A 23,251-nucleotide genomic window follows, 5' to 3' on the forward strand; every position below is an offset into this window, starting at 1 on the left:
GGGATGTTTACATTCATTGTAATAAGTGACCCAAATTATTTTTTTTTAAAGACAGTGTAAAAATGAAGTATAAAATAAAACCCGCACCACTTCCATTAGAAGAAGAAAAAAAAGAAATATTTTTGAAATTGATAGCAGCAACATATCTCAAAGTTGGGACAGGGCCATGTTTACCACTGTAGCATCCGCTCTTTATTTTTTAACACTCTGTAAACACCAGGCAACTTAGAAGACCAGTTACTGGAGTTTTGGAAGAGAAATGTCCCATTCTTGCCTGCTACAGGATTGTAACTGCTCAACAGTCCTGGGGCGTCTTTGTTGTATTTTTTGTTTTAGGATGCGCTAAATAGTTCTAGCTGGTGAAAGGTCTACACTGCAGGCAGCCCGGTTAAGCACCCAGTCCTAGACTCTCTCCCACTACAAAGCCTTGCTGTTGTCATAGATGCAGTATGTTTAGCATTGTCCTGCTGAATTATAAAAGACCTTCCCTGAAAAAGACATCTGGATGGGGAGCATATGCTGCTCCAACAACTGGATACATCTTTCAGCATTGATGGTGCTTTTCCGGATGTTCAAACTGCCCATTCCATATGCACCAATGCTGATAAGCTGGAAGGTCCCTCTGTCCTTATTTCGGGGGGACACTGTGCCCGATATTGCTAAAAATTTAAAATTTCTGGATCATGTTCAGATATGGCTTTTTTGCACGATGGAGATTTAACTTGTGTTTTTGGATGGCACTGCAAACTGTAATCAGTGATTTTTGGAAGTGTTCCTGAGCCCATGCAGTTATGTCCATCACAGAATCATGCCCGTTCTGCCTGAGGGCCTGAAGATCACGGGCATCCAGTATTGAGTTTCAGCCCTGTCCCTTGCGCACAGATTTATCCAGATTCACTGACTCTTTTGGTGACATTATGAACAGTAGATGATGATGATCTATTTAAAATCTTTGCAATTTTACGCTGAGGTACAAAACTGAGGTAAAAATTTTAGATGCAGTATTTCAAATTGATGAACCTCTCTCTGCCGATCTTTACTTCTGTGACACATTCCGACTATCTAAAATGCCCTTTTTATACCCAATCATGTTAGACCCCTTTCACACTGAGGTAGTGGGTGAATCAGCGGTAAAACGCTGCTTTTTTTAGTGGCGATATTCGCCCGGTAGCGGGGCGCTTTTACCTCCCCACTAGTGGCCGAAGAAGGGTTGAAACTACTGCAAAGCGCTGCTGCAGCTGTGCTATGTCGACGGTATAGTCGCACTGCCCCATTTCAATGGGCAGGAGTGATTTAGGAGCGGTGTATACACTGCTCCAAAGATGCTGCTAGCAGGACTTTTTTTTTTTTTTTTTTTTTTTTTTTAAGCGTCCTACCAGCGCAGCGCTCCAGTGTGAAAACCCTCAGGGCTTTTACACTGGAGAGACAGCAGCGGCTCTTTCAGGGCTCTTTTCAGGCGCTATTTTTAGCGTTCTAGCGCCTGCAAAGCACCCCAGAGTGAAAAGGGTCTTACTGACCTGTTGCAAAATATTCTTCCAGCTCTTCCTTGTTAGTACCGCTTACTTTGCCAGCTTTTTGTTGCCCTGTCACAACTTTTTGAAAATATTTTGATGCTGTCATTTTCAAAATCACTTTTTATTTTTTATTTTTTTTCCTCTTTTAAAATAATACATTTCTAATTTTTGAATAAAATGTGTTTGAGATTTGAAAGGCATTCATTGCATTCTGTGGTGGTGTGTGTGTGTGTGTGGGGGTTTTTTATTTTTTTTGTTTTACTCACTACTTATGGGTACAAAAGCAATGCACACATGTGGTATTTCTGCAATAGGGGTAGGAGAATGTTTGTTTATGTTGCAGATTTTTTTTTTTTTTTTTTTTTTGGTGACTGGTCATAGTAATGGCTGGAAATATACAGCTACATTTTTAATTTTTCTTTTTATAATTTTTTTTTATTTTTTATAATCGATTAAAATCGGGAGATATCCTTTTAATATTCACCACCAAATGAAAGCCCAGTCTCACCTGGAGAAACCAGGTATAATCCACCTGGATACACTAAGCAATTACGATAGGTGTAGTTTAGAGTCCATTCACACAGGGGCAACACAACTTGCAGCGTGACTTTGAGAGGCATCTTGGACACCACTTGAGTATGAATCACAGCGCGACTTGGGGCCACGTCAACGCGACTTGGGGCCACTTACACAATGACTTCAAGTTGCCGCCAGGCGACTTTGGCTGTGGCCAATCACAGAATAATCAGCTCTTGAGGAGTAACTCCATGCCAGATTTTAAATAAAAACCGGCATGGGTTCCCCTCCAAGAGCATACTAGGCCCTTAAGTCTGGTATGGATTTTAAGGGGAACCCCCTATGCCGAAAAACTGCATGGGGTCCCCCCAAAATCCATACCAGACCCTTATCCGAGCACGCCGGCGGGTCAGGAAAGTTGGTGGGGACGAGCAAGCCCCCCCCCCCCCCGAACCGTACCAGGCCACATGCTGTCAACATGGGTGGGGGGGTGGATGCCTTGGGAAAGGGGGACGCCCTGCTGCCCCCCCACCCCAAAACACCTTGTCCCCATATTGATGAGGACAAGGGCCTCTTCCTGACAACCCTGGCTGTTGGTTGTCGAGGTCTGCGGACAGGGGGCGGGGCCCCATGTTGAGGGCATGCAGCCTGGTACGGTTCGGGGGGGGGGGGTGCTCGCTCGTCCCCACCCCCTTTCCTGACCAGTCGTGCTGCATGCTCGGATAGGGGTCTGGTATGGGTTGTGGGGGATCCCCATGCTGTGTGTTTTTTTTTTTTTTTTTTTTTTTTTTTCGGTGTAGGGTGGGTTTCCCTTAAAATCCATACCAGACCTAAGGGCCTGGTTTTCCCCTGGAGGGGAACCCATGCCTTTATTAGAGAGGCGACTTTTCCTGTAAAGTCGCTTCAATATAGATGGAGATCCGACTTTGAAGCAACTTCCATTGAATTCTATGGGTACAAGTCGGACTGAAGTAGTACAGGAACCTTTTCTGAAGTCGGAGCGACTGCAGTAGTGTGAATTAAGACTGATCCATTCACTTACGTTGATTTATTTATTTTCATGTAGCGCGACTTGAAATCGGATCCAAAGTTGCCCGTGTGAATGGACCCTAAGGCTCGGTTCACACAGGGGCGGCACGACTTGCAGCGCCGTGACCTGTACACGATCAGCGGTGACTTGCAAAACGACTTCTGTATAGAAGTCAATGCAAATCGCCTGAAGTAGTACAGGAACCTTTTTTCTAAGTCGGAGCGACTTGAGTCGCTCTTATTAGAACGGTTCCATTGTACAGAACGGAGAGCGACTTGTCAGGCGGCTAAGTCGCCTGGACAAGTCGCCCCTGTGTAAACCGAGCCTTACGATCACCTGTCAGTTGCAAAATTTGGATTTGGGTGTTTAGACCTTTGGCCGTGAAACAGTTCAACTAAAATTAACTTTAACAAAAGAAACTTAAATATTTCCTGACTTTTTTTTTTTTTTTTTTTCTTCTAATGGTTGTACCCAAATACCTCTAATCGGGAGGACTCTGGAATCTCTCTCAATTAATTTTGGCTTACATGTTTAAATATACAGCTGCAATGTGGCAGATTGTCCATTTGTAAATCTTAAGAAACAAATGTATATTAAATGAAGTCTGACTTTCACAAAATTAAACTTTTTTATTTAATTATTTTCTTATGCATTTATAGATTGGCATTGTGTGATCTGGCAGGTTCGGAACGATGCACAAAAACTCAAAACGAAGGTGAAAGGCTAAAAGAGAGTGGGAACATAAACACTTCATTACTGATTCTTGGCAAATGTATAAATGCATTGAAGACCAGCCAGCAGTCAAAGTAGGTTCACAATCCCCCGCCCCCCCCCCCCCCCCCCCGATTTCGCAATTGATCCCTCAGTTGTAAATATTATTTGTGTGTGTGTGTTGCTTTTTATTTAAATTGATTGCTTTATTTTCTTAAGTACAGGTCTGCAAGACATGCACATTTTCCTTGTGCTTTATCTCTTTCAATAACAGTTTGAGAACACAATGCGTGATGAGTCTGACAAACGTGCAATGTGCTCCTAAATTTCTGTTGTGTGTTTACCTGCTGACTGCTGCACTAAAACACCAAGCACTGTTGTCAACCACATAAGTTCTCCACTGCTGGCCAACAGAACCAACCTCCTTTTTCATCTCCAGAACTCCTTTGTTTACTTTAATCCTTGAAGCAGAGCATATAATCAATGGAGAAATGTTAACTGTTTAGCAGCCAGTAGTGACAGTTGTGTCAGTGGGGAAATTTATATATATATATTTATTTATATATATATATATATATATATATATATATATATATATATATATATATATGTATGTATGTATGTATATATATATATATATATATATATATATATATATATATATATATATTTATAAAAAGTATACACACCCCGGTTTAAAATATCAGGTTTCTTTTGATGTGGGGAAAAAGAGACCAAGATAAATCATTTCAGAACTTTTTCCACTTTTTATTTTTTATTTAATGTGATCTCCTAAACTGGGATGGGAGTAAAAATAAAAAATGGAAATAATGCAGTTGCATAAGTGTGCACACCCTCTTATAACTGGGGATGTAGCTGTGTTCAGAATTAAGCAATTATATTGAAACTCTTGTTAAATGGGAATCAGTACACACCTGCCATCATTTTAAAGTGCCTCTGATTAATCCCAAATAAAGTTCAGCTGTTCTAGTAGGCCTTTCCTGACAAGGGTACAAAAGGATTGCCAAGGCATTAGATATACCATGGAACACAGTGAAGACAGTCCTCATCAAGTGGAGACAATATGGCACAAGTGTGACATTACCAAGAACTGGACGTCCTTTCAAAATTGATGAAAAGACAAGAAGAAAACTGGTCAGGGAGGCTGCCAAGAGGCCTACAGCAACATTAAAGGAACTGCAGGAATGGCTGGCAAGTACTGGCCTTATGGTACATGTGACGCCAATCTCCCATATTCTTCATATGTCTGGGTTATGGAGTAGAGTGGCAAGACACAAGCCTTTTCTTACGAATAAAAACTTCCAAGCCCCGTTAATTTTGTTTTTTGCAAAATAAATAAATAAAAAACATCTGAAGTCTTCCGAAAGCATGTGCGAAAATGTGTCATGAAACCAAGGTTGAACTTTTTGGCCATAATTCCAAAAGATATGTTTGGTGCAAAAACACTGCACATCACCAAAAGCACACCATACCCACGGTGAAGCATGGTGGTGGCAGCATTGTGCTTTGGGGCTGTTTTTCTTCAGTTGGAACAGGGGCCTTAGTCGAAGTAGAGGGAGTTATAAACAGTTCCAAATACCAGTCAATATTGGCACAAAACCTTCAGGCTTCTGCTAGAAAGCTGAACACAAAGAGGAAATTCATCTTTCAGCATGACAACGACCCAAAGCATACATCCAAATCCTACAAAGGAATGGCTTCACCAGAAGAAGATTAAAGTTTTGAAATGGCCCAGCCCTGAATCCGGTTTGCACAGCCCTCTTCAGATCACCCCACAGATTTTCAATCTCTGAGACAATCAGTGGTAGAAAGGCTTTGTGCTGGGTAATGCCTATAGCTCTTCTTTAAAGCCACCTGCTCTGGAGCTGGTATTCCGATCCAGACTTCACTTTTAGTGGGTCGCTTACTTGGTACATGTATGTGGTCAAGACTTTTTTAGCTCCTGTCTTTCATGCCCATTATACCTCAGTAACTGGTTAGTGCAGTCAAATTCCGGATTCCAGCCCTGATGCTTAAGCTCTGTATACACAGGCGGAATGTCGGACGGCATTCGGCCCGTGTGTACTGCAGCTGGTCCGACAGAAGCTGCCCGTTCTTCTGTGGAAAGAGGCATGACCAAAAAAGGTCTCCCTATTGGCTGGAGTGTTCTGGTAGAACAAAATAGAACAGCAGGGGAGATCACTGTACTAACATCAGATTGTTTGTTAGTACAGTGGCTCTGACCTGAGCTGTTTTTTTTTTTTTTTTTTTTTTTTTTTTTCTTTTTTCGTTCAGCCCACTGGGTTGAACGAAAAAAAAAAGTGGTGTGTACAAGGCTTTTCATCTAAAACAGGTTGTCAAAGGAAACTCCTAGGTTCCTTCCCTGATATAGATATAGATATATACTTTAAAGCAAACTTATAAAGCAGCAGGTACAAGTTAGTGCCCAGAAGCACTTACCTTTTTGTCACTTTATGTATCCTACTTGTTAATGTAAACCCTAACAGTTCTCTCTCTTTTTTTTTTTTTGGTCTGTTAAATATACAAAAGCATTTTCTTTTTGCGAAGTACAAGTAAATATCTCTTCTGCCAGAAATCTAGTGCTATCTTGTGCACTTGGCAATGTTATGGCAGTTTGGGTATCCTGCATGAACTGTAAAGCACCTTACACATGAGAGGTGTTTTATAGTCCTCACACACGTCTGTCCTAGGGTGACAATACTGCTGCTTCATTGATACAGTTTGTGAATAAGTGTTGTCTTCCTTGCACAGAAAGTGCTACAGTCAATACTGCCAAGTAAAAAAAAAAAAAGCCCAGAAAGACTAATGCAGCCAGCATATTTTAAGGACTGGTTTGTTGCAATGTGTTTTTTTGCTTGATTTTATTTTCTTTACTGTAAATATGGTTAGATTGCTCACCTGTGCTGAACTTTGTGTTGTCAATTTTTTTTAATTTTATTTTTTTTATTTAGAATCCAGCAGCACGTGCCTTTCCGGGAAAGCAAGCTGACGCACTACCTTCAGAGCTTTTTTAGTGGCAAAGGGAAAGTATGCATGATTGTGAACATCGGCCAGTCCGCCTCTGCCTATGATGAGACGCTTAATGTGCTCAAATTCTCTGCTGTTGCCCAAAAGGTATGTACAATGCAGAAACTAATGTCTGTAAGCTTCATAATTAAAAAGGGGGGGGGGGATGGTTTTCTTTAGTGCATGATGTTGGAATATTAAAGGCTAAGTACACGTTTAAAGTGGTAGTGAAGTCATAAACAAAACCAACAAAAAAAATACCGGGCCCTTCACTGTCACAGCTCCCTGGGCTTCTATCTACTCGGTTTTCCTTTTGGGTTTGCTAGCTCCATCTAAATGGCCAAGCCGTGATGAAGTAATTGGCGCATGAGAGTCGCAATTGTGGTGCAGTGCTCTAGATTGACTGCGCATGTTCCTGTGACCTCACCGGCATGTTTAGGAGATATTATTTTTTTTTTTTTTTTGTACCTACAGGTAATCTTTACCTGTAGGTGCATGTGACCAAGCGGATTTTACTACTGCTTTGAATACTTTTTCAAGGCACTAAATTGCAGCTCCATTTACTATAACTAATGTGCAGGCACGGGCAGGAAAGTTAAGACTTTGGCTCTGGATGTAAATCGGCAGATTCTGTGGGTGTCAGATCAAGGTACAGTTGTGTAAAAAATTGCAGTGGTTAATATGTATATAGATATATCCTAGGCAGAATTCTTGCCTTTCTACAATTACGGGTAGAAATGAAGTTGGCCTTGAGTACTATTAAAGGCCAAGTCTCAGCTTTATTGGTCTTATTTCAAAGGACCTCTTGCTACTCATTCTGTAGTCCGGGGTTTTATACAGGGGGTGATGTGACTTATTGTGCCCGTCAAAACTCCCTTGAAATTAGTTTTGTCTGTTACAAAAACAGCCATTTGAACCAATACAACATATTCCCCTAGTCCTTCTGACAAGGAAGTTGGTATTTTTGGTTGCTATATTCTCAGCAAGGAGGGTTTTGGAATTGGCTACTCTGTCCCTATGACAAATCAAATATGGCTCTGTACAAGAAAGAGTGGTGTTGCGCCCTTCAGTGCATACATTCACAAGATATAATCAGGTGGATGTAAGGAGGTATGAGCCTTTGAGCGCAGTGTACTGCAGGCAGCAGTATAAATCCTCAAGTCTGTGGATACCCTGTGGGCTGTTTCTCCCTCCCCTCAGGTAGCATTTGCTATGGGTTGTCCCATTAAGTAATTAAGGCTCTGTGTCTCATAATGTACGATAAAGAAAATAGGATTTTTATTACAGCTTACCTGTAAAATCCTTTTCTTGGAGTACATCATGGGACAAAGAGGTCCCATCCCTCTTTTGGGATTGAGTATATTGCTTTGCTACAAAAACTGATGTGCTCCTCAACAATCTACCTTTCTCTTTCTTTTCAATTATGACATTTTTGACTTTGACTGTCTATTTGATGCTTATATAGTGCGATATTGTATTTGAATTTTTATTTGACCCTTTCCAATTGAAGTAATTTAGTTACCCATTGAATATGTAGCAAAATCTTTGTAAAATTCAGATTTGGTCGCCTTTATTTTACTCAAAACTATAAACCAATTTGACGGGGGGGGGGGGGGGAGGTGCTACTGTGTTTGTTTGTTTGTTTTTGTGGGGTTTTATTTATTTTTATTTTTTTAGACCCTGCAATATTTGTGCAAATGTTTATCAAAACTTATTTATGCAAAAAATACATTAAAAGCAATATTACCGTTAAGCCTGCTTGGTCCAGCGATGCGGGGGATCGAAGCCCTGCTTATCTCCTCCTCAGTTCGGTGCCTGGCTGTGGCTTCACAGCTGGGAACGAACCCACTGCATGCACGAGCGCCGCCGTGATTGACTGCGCAATCATCTCGGACCTGCCATGTGTCCCAGATGATTGACAAGAGGGCAGAGCTGAGCCCTTCCTGCACTGTGGGAAGTGATGTCACGAGCCCTGGCACTGAAGGAGGCAGACTACGAGGGACCCCCTAGCAACAGCCATTTAGAGATGAGTAAAAAAAAAATTTTTCCAAATGGAGATTTTTTTTTTCCTTTTTTTTTTTTTACCACTTAAGCCCCGGACCAATTTGCAGCCAAAGGACCAGGCCCCTTTTTGCGATTTGGCACTGTCGCTTTAACTGACGCGCGGTCATGCGACGTGACTCTCAAACAAAATTGGCGTCCTTTTTTTCACACAAATAGAGCTTTCTTTTGGTGGTTTTTGATCACCTCTGCGGTTTCTATTTTTTGCGCTATAAACAAAAATAGAGTGGCAATTTTGAAAAAAATGCAATATTTTAAACTTTTTTTGCTATTATAAATATCCCCAAAAAATATATAAAAAAAAAAAAAAAAAAAATTTTCTCCCCTCATTTTAGGCCGATACGTATTCTTCTACATATTTTTGCAATTAGCGATTATTGATTGGTTTGCACAAAAGTTATAGCGTTTACAAAATAGGGGATAGTCTTATAGCATTTTTGTTTTAATAATTTTTATTTATTTTTTTTGTTTGTGACTGCGACATATGGCGGACACATCGGACATTTTTGGGACCATTGTCGGATATACAGAAATCAATGCTATTTAAATGCATTGATTCCTGTGTAAATGACACTGGCAGCGAAGGAGTTAGCCACTAGGGGGCAGTGTAGTGTTATGTATGACGTTTATGTTTTTTTTTTTTTTTTTTTTTCTGGCATGTGACGTCACTGATCGTCCTTCCCTATAAAAGGGAACAGACGATCGGTGACGGCCACACAGGGAAGCACGGGGAGAGGTTTGTTTACACAGACTTCTCCTCATTCTTTAGCTCTGTGGCCCAATCGCGGGACACCAGCGGCGATCGGCTCCGCTGGTCCCGCGGCCACGGAGCACAGGACCGGGTCGGGAGCGTGCCGCTGGCGGCGCGCTCCCGAGCCACAGCTGGGCACTTAAAGAATCACGTACATCTACGTGATTGTGCCATTCTGCCGACGTACATCAGCATGAGGCGGTCCTTAAGTGGTTAAGGCAGGGCTTGACAAATTTGCTTAGAATCTAGGAGCCAGCTGAAAAAGTTAGGAGCCAGTTATTTAAATCCTCTGCCCAGCGCCCAGAACTGCATGTCTGGGGCATCGGACAATAAGAATTGTTCATGCCTGATGCCAAGAGAAAGACAGACAGACAGACAGACAGACAATATTTAAACATTTTTAAAAAAATCAACTTTTGTTTTGTTATAAGATTTTGAAAATAACGTTTTTTTTTTTTTTTTTTTTTTTTTTCTTCCTCTCCTTCACTGATGTTCTTTGATAAGCTGCACTGATGGGGCAGCATTGAGGTTGGAACTGATGGGCACTGACAGGTGACACTGATGTGCACCAATAGGCAGCACTGAGGTGCCACTAATGGGAACTGGCAGGTGGCACTGATGGGTAGCATTGACAGGCGGCACTAACTGGCAGGAGGCACTGCTTGGCTCTGGCAGGTGGCAGTAACTGGCATTGACAGGTGGCACTGGATGGCACTGGCAGGTGGCAGTAACTGGCATTGACAGGTGGCACTGGATGGCACTGGCAGGTGGCAGTAATTGGCAATGGATTGGCACTGGCAGGTAGCACTGCTTGGCACTGGCAGGTGGCACTGGCAGATGGCATTGGCAGGTCGCACTAACTGGCATTGGCAGGTGGCACTGGCACGGGTTGGCAGTAATTGGCAAGTGGCACTGGATTGCACTGGCAAATGGCACTAACTGGCACTGGCAGGTGGCACTGGATTGCACTGGCAGGTGGCACTAACGGGCACTGGCAGGTGGCACTGGATTGCACTGGCAGGTGGCACTGGATTGCACTGGCAGGTGGCACTGGATGGCACTGGCATTGGCAGGTGGTACTAACTGGCATTGGCAGGTGGCACTGGATGTCACTGGCAGGTAGCACTGGCAGATTTCACAGCCGATATTGTAACTGAATGCTCCCTGCAGTGCTGCACTGTGTGAAACTGTATGGAGAGAGAAGCTGACAAATTCAGCGTGATGTCAGAGGTGGGCGGGACTTGGCAGCTATCCAGCCAATGATTGGGCTGCTTAAGAAAGGGGAGGGGCCACATACACGTATCGGCCCGCCCAGATCCCATCCCATTGGCTGGTGTTGGAAAGTTGGGTCCTGCCCACCCCGACATTCAGATTCAATTTTGACAGCTCCTCTCTACACACAGTTCCACACACTGCGGCGCTATTTTGCCCACAGTGTGGGGAGAAGGGAGGAGGATGTCAGAGGCTGCTAAGCCGCTCTCTTCCTGCTCCATCCCGACTACCAGACAGTGCTCTGTGTCTAGAGGCACCAGACACAGAGCAACAGAGGCACCTGTCAGTGACAAAAACCCAGGCGCCAGGGCACAATTTCTACCTGGCGCCTGGGATTTGTCGAGCCCTGGATTAAGGAATATATATATATATATATATATATATATATATATATATATATATATACATTTTTTTTTTTTTTTTTTGGGGGGGGGGGGGGGGGGCTGGGGAGTGCAACTCCACTTTAACCTGTATTGAGTTAATAAATACCTAATATTTGTCAATTTTAAATTGCGCCCTTTTGCGAAATGTTAAAAATCAAACGTATCCAAAAAATTTCCCTCAATCTGGAGGTTTTCAGTTTTCGTTTGCAGCATTCAGAGTTTGTAAAAGACCCCCCCAAACGATATATTTGCTGAAAGCACATGACCAGTAGAATGAAAAGCAGGTGCTACTGATTGTCTCTGAAGCCTAATCCCTGCTCTGATCATTTTAACAACAATTGCACCGCAACTGCATGCTTTGCATGAGGTTTCAGGGTGTTTGGCATATTCCCTTCGACATAAATGTGTAGTGTTTGGCGGACGGATTTGCTGCAAGTTGAGTCAACTTTGCTGTGGGCTTGAGCTTGTAAAGGGTTGTTTATTTTATCTTTTTTTTCACAAACTGACACAGCTTACTATGTGTCGGTGATGAAAGCATGCAGAAACGATCAGTACTGATCGGTGACTGTATTCTTTGAGGAAAGCAAGGGGGTTGGCAAGCACATGTCTACAATCCACACCCCCCCCCCCACACTCCATCCTCACCATATCTGTCAGTGCGACTGCAGCCTGTGTGAGAGGGAGAGATGGAAAGCTGTTCAGTTGTTCAGAATCTGCGAACTATTATATGATATATTTATGGTCACTGAAGTGACCATGAGCTTTTATAGCGGACGAGGAATGTAGGTCTGTACGGTGGCCACCTGGAAGCAGTGGTGTAGGTCCATATAGCGTACGGACCTAGCAGTGAAAGGGTTAAAGCCAAAAATGCATGCAAAGCGTCCCTGCATTTTGGTGTGTTTGTTGTGTTTTTCCCCTTTTTTTTTTTTCTTGCAATAAATGTTTACTGTTTTTTTTTTTTTTTTTTTTTTTTTTTTTTTTTTTTTGTGCTACTATTTAATGAACCACAGCTGATTTATTTATTTTACGCTATATTGTCAAAAGTATTGGGATTCCTGCCTTTTCACACACATGAACTTTAATGGTATCCCAGTCTTAGTCCGTAGGGTTCAACATTGAGTTGGTCCGCCCTTTTCAGCTATAACGGCTTCAACTTGTGGGAAGGCTGTCCACAAGGTTTAAGAGGTGTGTCTATGGGAATGTTTGATCTTTCTTCCAGAAGTGCATTTGTGAGGTCAGACACTGATGTTGGCGAGAAGGCCTGGCTTGCAGTCTCTGCTCTAATTCATCCCAAAGGTGTTTGATTGGGCTGAGGTCAGAACTTTAGCAGGCCAGTCAAGTTCTTCCACCCCAAACTCTCTCATCCATGTCTTTATGGACCTTGCTTTGTTCACTGGTGCACAGTCATGTTGGAACAGAAAAGGGCCATCCCCAAACTGTTCCCACAAAGTTGGAAGCCTGACATTTGTGTAAAATGTCTTGGTATACTGACACCTTAAGAGTCCCCTTCACTGGAACTAAAGGGTCAAGCTCAACCTCTGAAAAACAACCCCACGCCATAATTTCCCCTCCACCAAATGATTTGGACCAGTGCACAAAGCAAGGTTCATAAAGACATGGATGAGTGAGTTTGGGGTGAAGGAACTTGACTGGCCTGCACAGTGTCGTGACCTCAACCGAATAGAACACCTTTGGGATGAATTGGAGCAAGGACTGCGAGCCAAGCCTTCTCATCCACATCAGTGCCTGAGCTCACAAATGAGCTTCTGGAAGAATGGTCAAACATTCCCATAGACACACTCCTAAAGCTTGGGCCAACTCAATATTGAACTACTAAGACTGGGATGCCTATAAAGTTTGTGTGTGCGTGTGTATAGGCATCAGATCAGTCGGGTCACTTGCATTTTCAGGAGTTTGCAGTGGCAGCATCCAGGTTTCTCTCAAGAAGTGGTCCTGTCATGTGTTCTGAAGTCTAATTAACCACTTCCCGACCAGCACACGACGATGTACGTCGACAGAATGGCACGGGCAGGCATATTGGCGTACAGGTACGTCCAATATTCAATGCCGCCCTGCCATCAGGAGCACGCCGCCGGCGGCGCGCTCCTGCGCTGGTCGGGACCCCTGTGAGTCCGGTCGCGGGACCCGCGGACTCGATCGCCGCGGGCATTCCCGCAATCGTCTCACGGAGCGGCCGAATGGAGGAAATGCTGTGTAAACAACATTTCTCCATTCTGCCTAGCAACTAGTGATGCTGATCTCTGCTTCATGTGATTGGAGCAGAGATCAGTGTTCACTAAATGAAAGCCCAACCCCCCCACAGTTAGTAACACACCCCTAGGAACACTTAACCCCTACACTGCCACCCACTGGTTAACCATTTCACTGCCAGTGTCATTTACACAGGAATCACTGCATTTATATAGCAGTGATTACTGTATAAATGACAATGGTCCCAAAAATGTGTCAAAAATGTCCGATGGGTCCCCCACAAAGTCGCAGTCACAATAAAAATCGCTCATCGCCACCATTACTGGAAATAAAAAATAATAAAAAATTATTAATAAAAATGCTATAAAACTATCCCTATTTTGTAAACGCTATAACTTTTGCGCAAACCAATCAATAATCGCTTACTGCGATATTTTTGGTAAAAAAAAAAAAAAAAAAAATGTAGAAGAATACGTATCGGCCTAAACTGAGGGAAAAAAATGTTTTTTTTTTTTTTTTTTTTTTTTATATATTTTTGGGGGATATTTATTATAACAAAAAGTAAAAAATAATGCGTTTTTTTTTCAAAATTGTCGCTCTATTTTTGTTTATAGCGCAAAAAATAAAAACCGCAGGGGTGATCAAATACCACCAAAAGAAAGCTCTATTTGTGGGGAAAAAAGGACGTCAATTTTGTTTGGGAGCCACGTCGCACGACCGCGCAATTGTCAGTTAAAGCGACGCAGTGCCGAATCGTAAAAAGTGGTCTGGTCTTTGACCAGCAAAATGGTCCAGTCTGCAAGTGGTTAAAAAGAACCTAGCCAATTTTATTCTCCCATGTACTATCACAAATATGCCTTAGTCTTGCTCACCTTCACGTAGTATGTCCCTTTCACATGATCAGTGGGTCTGAGCAAGCCACCCATTGATTTCTATGGACAGGCAGATGTGTGTCCACTGACACCCGCCTGCCATCCGATCCAACAAGATCCGCTCAAAACAGACGGATGGCTATTTATTTTTTTATTTTATTTTTTATTTTTTTTGTCGCCATCTGTCCAGCCAATGGGATCGGATGAAAGTGGACAGGCGGTCCATTTTTTTGATCTGATCTCCCCATAAAGGGGAACAGGGCTCTGACAGAGCCGGCTCTGCACAGTGAGCAGAGATGGACCTGCCAACTAACTTGCTCAGTGGGGATCAACGGAGTGATCCCCGGTGAGCTAACGGAGTCCTTCCAATGAATTTGCCCCGTGTGAAAGGGGCCTTAGTTCTACAGCATATAAAAACCAACCAAGGCTCTAGCTTTTCTTGCCAGAATGCTGCACAATGGTTTAGAGGGAGATGGGAAATTTTAATGCTTATACAAAAAAAAATATCATTGATCCACCTATTAACTTTTGATTGTAGCAAGGTGTTTACAACTGTGCTTATACAGGGGTGACCTTTTCAGCCAACCAAGCTTTCTTACATTGAAGCACTTTGCATTGATGGCACTAGTTCTGTTCTGGTACAGTTTGAAATGTACAGAAAATCTTACTTTGAAAAAATGACTTTGGCATTTGACAGTTTTACTATTTTTATTCTTGCAATTGCTTTCATGTGAGACAACGCCCTGTTGTGATTTAAAAAATATAGAAGAATCCTTTGGCCAACCCTAACCCCAGTGTTTCAGGAATAGCAAGTCTGAAACGTGGTCTTAAGCAGGCTTAACTTTCACAATTGTTCCTACAGGAAATGTGTAATTATACACCCCTTATCCTGTTTATTAAAATGACCTATAATCCAATTTATTTGCTTTGGAGAAAATGGAAAATTTTATCAAATACTTACCGTAATTTTCCTTTCCTGACGCCAATACATGGCAGCATACATATTGTATAGCTCTGCCCCTATATCCACCCACAGGACCAGTTTCGCTCTATAAAGGTCTGACTGAGAGCTACCTCCCCCATTCTCCTTATAAAGCACAAAGATCAGATGGAGGGTTCGTATGCTGCCATGTATTGCCGTCGGGAAAGGAAAATTACGGTAAGTATTTGATAAAATTTTCAATTTTTCTGATGCCAACATTGCAGCATACATATGATAAAAAATTAGCTTTTGAGAAGTAGGGTTTAATGCTGCAAACGCGGTCTTTAACAATAGACATAGGAGCTTGGATAGTTTTCCTCCCAAACTCTATAGTAGTAAGAGCTGCTGGATGCACCCTATAGTGTTTTAAGAATGTATGATGTGATGACCAGCTTTCCGCTTTGCAGACTGTCTCCAGAGACTCCTGCCCATGCCACCCAAGAAGAAGACATTGCCCTGGTTGAGTGAGCTCTAACCACCTCCGGAGGATCCTTCCCGGCCGCCCTGTGAATAGTTTTTTTTTTTTTTTTTTTCTCTATCCAGGCTGAGATAGTTCTGGCAGAGGCCTATTTTAAAAGTCTGTCAGAACATCTGAATGTAGCAGTAGCCTGGAAACAAGCTTTGAGGACTTTTGGAATGTCATCTCGTGCAGATCGGCATCTGATTCCGCTGGGAAGGCTGGAAACGCCCATTCACTGGAGAGATGAAATATTATATCAATGCCACTTTTGGGATAAAGTGATCCAATGGTCTCAGCCTAACCCTGTCTGGGAAGAATATGGCATAAGATTCGGCTGCCCCCAATTCATGGAGTTCCAACACCCTTCCCCCCCCAGAAGTTATGGGTATTAGGAAAGCCGTTTTTAAGGTGATATTTCATAATGAACAGTCGTCTGTCAGAGCACAAGGAGGATTTGCTAGAAAATTGAGGACTACTGCCAGGTCCCATTGAGGGAACCTATTTCTCATGAGAGGGCCGTAGTCTAAATACTGCTCTCATGAAGTGCTCCACCAGCATCTTAACCACTTCAGCCTCGGACCAATAAATACCTTAAGGACCAGAGGTCTTTTTGCAATTTCGCACTGCGCTGCTTTAACTGGTAATTGCGCGGTCATGCAATATTGCACCCAAACGAAATTTGCGTCCTTTTCTTCCCACAAATAGAGCTTTCTTTTGATGGTATTTGATTGCCTCTGCGATTTTTTTTTTTTTTTTGCGATATAAATGGAAAAAGAGCGAAAATTTTGAAAAAAAAAGATATTTTCTTCTTTTTGTTATAAGAAAAATCGAATAAACTAAATTTTAGTCATACATTGAGGGCAAAATTTATTCAGCCACATGTCTTTAGTAAAAAAAATGTCAATAAGCGAATATTTTTTGGTTTGCGCAAAAGTTATAGCGTCTACAAACTAGAGTACATTTTCTGGAATTTACACAGCTTTTAATTTATGACTGCCGATCTCATTTCTTGAGGTGCTAAAATGGCAGGGCAGTACAAATCCCCCCCAAATGACCCCATTTTGGAAAGTAGACACCCCAAGGAAATTGCTGATGGGTATGTTGAGCCCATTGAATATTTATTTTTTTTGTCCTAAGGGATTGAATAATGACAAAAAAAAAAAAAAAAAAAATTTTTTTACAAAAAGTTGTCACTAAATGATATATTGCTCACACATGCCATGGTTATATGTGGAATTGCACCCCAAAATACATTCTGCTGCTTCTCCCGAGTACGGGGATACCACATGTGTGGGACTTTTTGGGAGTCTAGTCGCGCACGGCACCCCGAAAACCAATCACCACCTTCAGGATTTCTAAGGGTGCAAATTTTTGATTTAACTCCTCACTACCTATCACAGTTTCGAAGGCCATAAAATGCCAAAATAGCACAAAACCCCCCCAAATGACCCCATTTTGGAAAGTAGACACCCCAAGCTATTTACTGAGAGGCATGTTGAGTCCATGGAATATTTTATATTTTGCCAAAAGTTGCGGGAATATTACAAACTTTTTTTTTTTTGCACAAAGTTGTCACTAAATGATATATTGCTCACACATGCTATGGGCAGAAGTCAAATTACACCCCAAAATAAATTCTGCTGCTTCTCCCGAGTACGGGGATACCACATGTGGGGGACTTTTTGGGAGCCTAGCCACGTACGGGACCCCGAAAACCAAGCACTGCCTTCCGGATTTGAATATAAAATGCTATAAAAAACAAACTAACCAGAGTCACCCGTAACACTTATACGGTGATCAGTGGTGAAAGGGTTAACTAGGGGCAATCAGGTGGTTCAAATTTTTATTAGGTAGTATATGGGGGTCCCTGGCGCTATATAAAAACCTGACGGGGAACCTAAATAACTAACTGGCTAACCAGCGTCACCAGTGACACTTATACTGTGATCGCTGGTGAAAGGGGGTGAAAGGGTTAACTAGCAGCAATCAGGGGGTTAAAACCATTATTGGGTAGTATATCGGGGTACCTAGCGCTATAAAAACCTGGCGGTGAACCTAAAAAAATAACTAGCTACCTAGCGACTGTAGCGACACTAATGCAGCGATCAGAAAAATGATCGCTTAGTGACACTGGCAAAAGGGGGTGAAAGGGTTAACTAGCGGCAATCAGGGGGTTAAAAACATTATTGGGTAGTATATCGGGGTACCTAGCGCTATAAAAACCTGGCGGTGATCCTAAAAAAATAACTAGCTACCTAGCGACTGTAGCGACACTAATGCAGCGATCAGAAAAAACGATCGCTTAGTGACACTGGCAAAAGGGGGTGAAAGGGTTAACTAGCGGCAATCAGGGGGTTAAAAACATTATTGGGTAGTATATCGGGGTACCTAGCGATATAAAAACCTGGCGGTGAACCTAAAAAAATAACTAGCTACCTAGCGACACATGCAGCGATCAGAAAAATGATCGCTTAGTGACACTGGCAAAAGGGGGTGAAAGGGTTAACTCTAGGGGCAATCAGGGGGTTAAATCTTTATTGGGGGGTGATAGGGGGCTACCCTGGACCTAACACTAACTGTCCTGACAGTTTTTACTGTCACAACTGACACTGAATGCATTGATCATTTCTTTACTGATCAATGCAATCAGTGACACTGTGACTGGGGGGGGAGGGGGGGCGATCGGGGGGGGTTTGTGTGCCTGTGTGTACCTACATGTCAGTGTAGTGTTGGTGCACACTTACTTTTACTGTTCTCCTCGTAGTCCGGTCAAAAAGACCGCCCCGAGGAGAATGACATCACTTCCTCCTTCCTGTGTAAACAATACACAGGGGAGGAAGCTTCTCATTGGCCAGGAGCGATCCAGAGGGGGTGGCCGAAAACCAACGGCCATCCCCTCATCACGGAGCGCTCCTGGAGCGAACCGGACCGCCGTATCCAGCGGGAGGGGGTCCGATCGGACCCCCCACCCGCTGGAAGGCAATCACGTAGATGTACGTGATTATGCCTGCCTGTGCCATTGTGCTGACGTACAATGGCAATACGGCGGTCCTCAAGTGGTTAAATAAACTTGGGCTGAGCCCCAATCCAATCCGGATTCCAGGAAAGACAGGATTTGAGATACATTTGGGTCACTAGGGTCAAACTGGCGTCCAGCTGCAAAGCTGGTGAACCTATTCCATATTCTGGTGAAGATGGCATTGGTTGACCTCTTTCTGGAACTCTGTAAAGTTCCAATAAACTCCTGGAGAACATCCTAACTTTTAACCCCTGCCTTTCAATCTACAGGCCGCTAAGGCCAGTCATGATGGCTGTGGATGTAGGATATCCCCTTGCAACTAGAGATGAGGAGTTACCGGCAGAGTGATCTGTGGGCACACGCTGAGATCCATTGCCAGAGAGAACCATGGTCTGTGAGGCCAGTAAGGTAATACTGTGACTGTCAATTCTGTGAACTATCTCAGGAATTTCAGGATTAAAGAAATTTGAGGGAAGGCATAGGCCAGTTGCGCAACCCAAGGATGGGTCCAGGCGTCCGTCCCCTCTGCTAATGGATGAGGGTGGTGTGAGAGGAACCGGCTCACCTTGCAGTTAGTTGATGAGGCAAAAAGATCCAGTTGCAGACACCCCTACTCATGGATGATCTGTTTGAACGCTTCGGGTTGAAGGGACCATTCGTTGGGATCCTTGAATTTTCAGGATAGGCGATCCGCTTCCACGTTCTGACAGCCTGGGAGATATATGGCCCTCAAATCTGGGAGATATTCTTGTGCCAATGCCATGATCGGTTTCACCTCTCTCGAGGGATTGGCTGTGTGTCCCGCCTTTTTGCTGTATATAATACACTGCTGCCATGTTGTCCAGATGGAGCAGGACTGGGCGACCCTGTGTGTGAGGCAGCAAGAGTGCCAACGCCATGAATGCCGCTAAAAGTTCCAGAATATTGTAAACTAGGCCCCCGAATGGGAAATTCCCCTTTGCTCTGGATTTTGAGTTGTTTACAGGTGGTTCCCCACCCTGCTGTGCTGGCATCTGTGTTAACAATGATCCATGGCTGCAGCGCTAATGAACGATGCTGTTTTTTTTAGCATTTCTTGTTTATTCTAACAGAGACTCTAGCGGATTCAGCTGGTGCTCCTGCTTGGCTGGGCTAGACAAACTCCCTTCCACTGTATCGGGGAGGCTTGTTGGAAAACGCTGTTTCTACTGAGCCATGGCAAACATTGGGATACATGAAGCCATTGTCCCAAGAAGGAGATGCTGAGTGATGTCAGGGATGCTGACATGACTGGTGCAGAAAATGCCTATTGGAACTTCTTCCTGATTTTGAGGAGTTTCTGAAGTGGCAAAGAAACTGTGGCCACCTGAGTATTGAATTGGGCCCCTAGGTAGACCATATTCTGTGTAGGTTTCAGCTGGCTCTGGTAATGCCTGTCCCCCAACGCAAATCTGAGGAACTGCTGGTATGCACCCTGCAAGTCCACTGAAATCCTCCACTCTCTTGGTTGAATAACCTGGATTATGGTATGGAGAGACTCCATCTTGCGTCTCTCTATACGGGTAAATTGATTCAGACTCTTGAGGTCGTTCTGCAGGCGGTTGCTTGAACAGCCAATAATGGCCTTGCACAACTGTGGACTGAATCCACAGATTTTGGCAGTGGTCTTGCCAGAACTGGGCTCTTTGGGCAGCCTGCCTCCAACTGCCTCTTGGGAGAGCCTTGCATTAAAAGGGCTTCTGGGTATCTGAGGGAGCCGCAGGGGCCTTAGATCACTGCAATCTTACGTAGGTTGACTGTGTACCCCTCCAACGATTTCTGGAGTCCTTGCGTGGGCAAAAACCTCCACAATCCGGGTATCTGTTTGGCGTTCCTCTGGTTGCCCCCTCTGGCGTTTGGACCTTAGATCTTGGGGCAGAAGACCTGATTTTCCTCCTGTAAACCTGGAGATGGTAGTCTCCCAGTTTTTTGGCCGAACAGTTTCTGCTTTAAAGATGGGTCGGCCACCCAGGGTTTTAGCCACAATGCTCTTTTGGCTGTGCCTGAGCTGAGCATAGCTCTGGAGGACCATCGAATGATGCCTCACTGCCTCACCTACCAAGTCCACAAGAGTTTTATCTCATCAAGATTTTTTATTTTTCTATTGGCAGCTGGTGATCACATATTCCCAAGTTCTGTGCCCACACTCGTATAGCACTTGCTACAGATATTAAAGCAACGGCCGGCTTACAAGCACCGCCTACTGTGAGGTAAACATTTCTTGGGTTCATGTGAAGTGTCACATTCTTGGCCAGTCTGGTGACTGCTACATCTACCATTGGTTGGTTAGATGAAGGAGCCGCAGCCTCCTCCGTGAGTGAATACAACTTCTACAACCTTTTTGTTGAGGAAGATTTTCTCCCATTCCTCCTGAAACGGGCCTCATGTCATAAGAGGAAAGGTAGTTACCTGTTTAGGTTCCTCCTATGGAACCCAAAGGCTTGTTCACACTTGCAGCAGGCTCTGCTATTGCACTGAAAAGCAATCTGTGCTTAGGTCACTTTTTCAGAGGCATTTGATATTATCACGTAGAGGGGACGAGCGTTTCCGCTATGCAATTTTCAAAGAGCAATTTGCACGCAATGTTGCAAGGGGGCGGCCTATTCACTTGGCAGGTGGAGGTTCTTGGGTCAGCTGCACAAGTACTTGGATCCAGTGAATTAAAGGGGTATATGGGGAGGGAATATTTGGAGAAAGATGGATGTTTTTAAGCCAGGAAATTATTTGCTACATCTTTTAATACATGCTGCAAGAAGCTTACCATGTGCAGTGAACTCAGAGAAACCTGTATAACTTCAGCTTCAAGCCAATGTTGCTGTATCATTACACCGTGCTAAAGAATTTACATTGCGGATCTGCAGGAAGCATTACATTTAGTGAGATTAATATTTTTTTGAGGGAAGCTAAATGGCATGATTGACAGGCAAGAGTGCATTCTTTGTCAGAAGCTTTATGGAAGTCCAGTCTGATCAGTTTGCAGTGGATCCTGGGAAATCTAAAAAACGTATTACGCTTGTATGGCCTTTCTCACTAAAGAATTTACCATGTGTCCTGGAGGATATCGGCACTTTCACTCCTTGCTTGTCATTGCTCTTAACGTAGTTGTTAAACCTTACGTATACCAAAGTGACTAGCCTTGGGTGATAGAGATGAAAGCAAATTCTCCTACATAAGTTGTACCTGTTTATCCGCAGTGGATCCTGGGAAATCTAAAAAACGTATTACGCTTGTATGGCCTTTCTCACTAAAGAATTTACCATGTGTCCTGGAGGATATCGGCACTTTCACTCCTTGCTTGTCATTGCTCTTAACGTAGTTGTTAAACCTTACGTATACCAAAGTGACTAGCCTTGGGTGATAGAGATGAAAGCAAATTCTCCTACATAAGTTGTACCTGTTTATCCGCAGCCCTCCTCTCATATACGATTGTTCAAAGTGCACAGTTTACACAGCATTTCTACACATGAGGCTGTAAATTAGCAGCTGTATGTCTCTCCGTGGATTGGTGTCAGGATCAATGATCAGCGGTAACTCATGCAGAGAAAAACAAGAAATTACAGTATTTTTGGAATGAGTTGGTTATACACTATAGCAGAATATGCTTTTTATTTATTTTTCATTTCAGAGGTTTACAACTACTTTAAATATGTCAGGAGTTTTGCCATATACTATTAAACTATATTGGGTTATGCAGTAAATGAAAGAAACAAAGCTTCTGTTTCTTATATATGGGGAAAAAGCAAAATATATCTGCGTTCAAATAGATATTTTTTGAAAATTTGAGTTTTAACCATACACTACACTGTTTGATGTAAAGCCTTATTGCATTCAATATAAGAGCAAGGTGCTGGGTTTAGATATTGCTTTTAGTCTTTGTTCCCTAGTTGTCTATTAAGAGTTTGGCTTTCTTGAGCAGGTTCTTGTACTGGAATCAATCCAAGCTTCGGAAAACAGTCAGGCAAAGAGTGCTAGAGAAGTATCCTTTATTATCAATAATGCTGACAACAAGATGTGGCTATCAAGAAGACGAGCAACAGTACAGTGGGACTCCACCTTGGAAGACGTTTTTGACGGTGAAGATGATGAATATCTTGACTGTACTCATCTAGAGGAGGAGGAGGAGCAGGAGGCGGAGGAGAATGATGATGACGATGAAGCTGAGGATATTCTTCTTAAGAAAGAGACTTATGAGGTAGGTTTATCTAGTACTGCTATGTCTTTTTTTTTTTTTTTTTTCCTAAGTCTTTGGTTGTTACTTTTACATTGCTCCTCCTCCCTCCCCCCCCCCCCCTTTTTTATTTTTTGAAGTCTAAAATTAATTTCTGACCTCCTTGCTACTGTTGAGATTAGATATATGGTGTGTTACACGTACTACCTACTTATGCTAGACATGCTGCTTCTTAAAGTGATTCTAAAGTCATGGT

General features: G+C 43.1%; 1 protein-coding gene across 3 annotated transcripts in view; it reads left to right on the forward strand.

The window, feature by feature from the left end:
- The window catches only part of KIF20B (kinesin family member 20B), a 171,720-nt gene that overhangs the window by 46,409 nt on the left and 102,060 nt on the right, over nucleotides 1–23,251 (forward strand). For all 3 annotated transcript variants that reach the window (XM_077454201.1, XM_077454199.1, XM_077454200.1), the window contains exons 11-13: nucleotides 3,720–3,866; nucleotides 6,744–6,906; nucleotides 22,744–23,019. In XM_077454201.1, the coding sequence (XP_077310327.1) occupies nucleotides 3,720–3,866; nucleotides 6,744–6,906; nucleotides 22,744–23,019 (586 nt within the window). The remainder of the gene's footprint in view (nucleotides 1–3,719; nucleotides 3,867–6,743; nucleotides 6,907–22,743; nucleotides 23,020–23,251) is intronic.

This window comes from Lithobates pipiens, unplaced genomic scaffold, assembly GCF_037356315.1.
Source record: "Lithobates pipiens isolate NorthernLeopardFrog02 unplaced genomic scaffold, aLitPip1_a1.2 Scaffold_25, whole genome shotgun sequence".
Classification (NCBI taxonomy): Eukaryota; Metazoa; Chordata; class Amphibia; order Anura; family Ranidae; genus Lithobates; species Lithobates pipiens.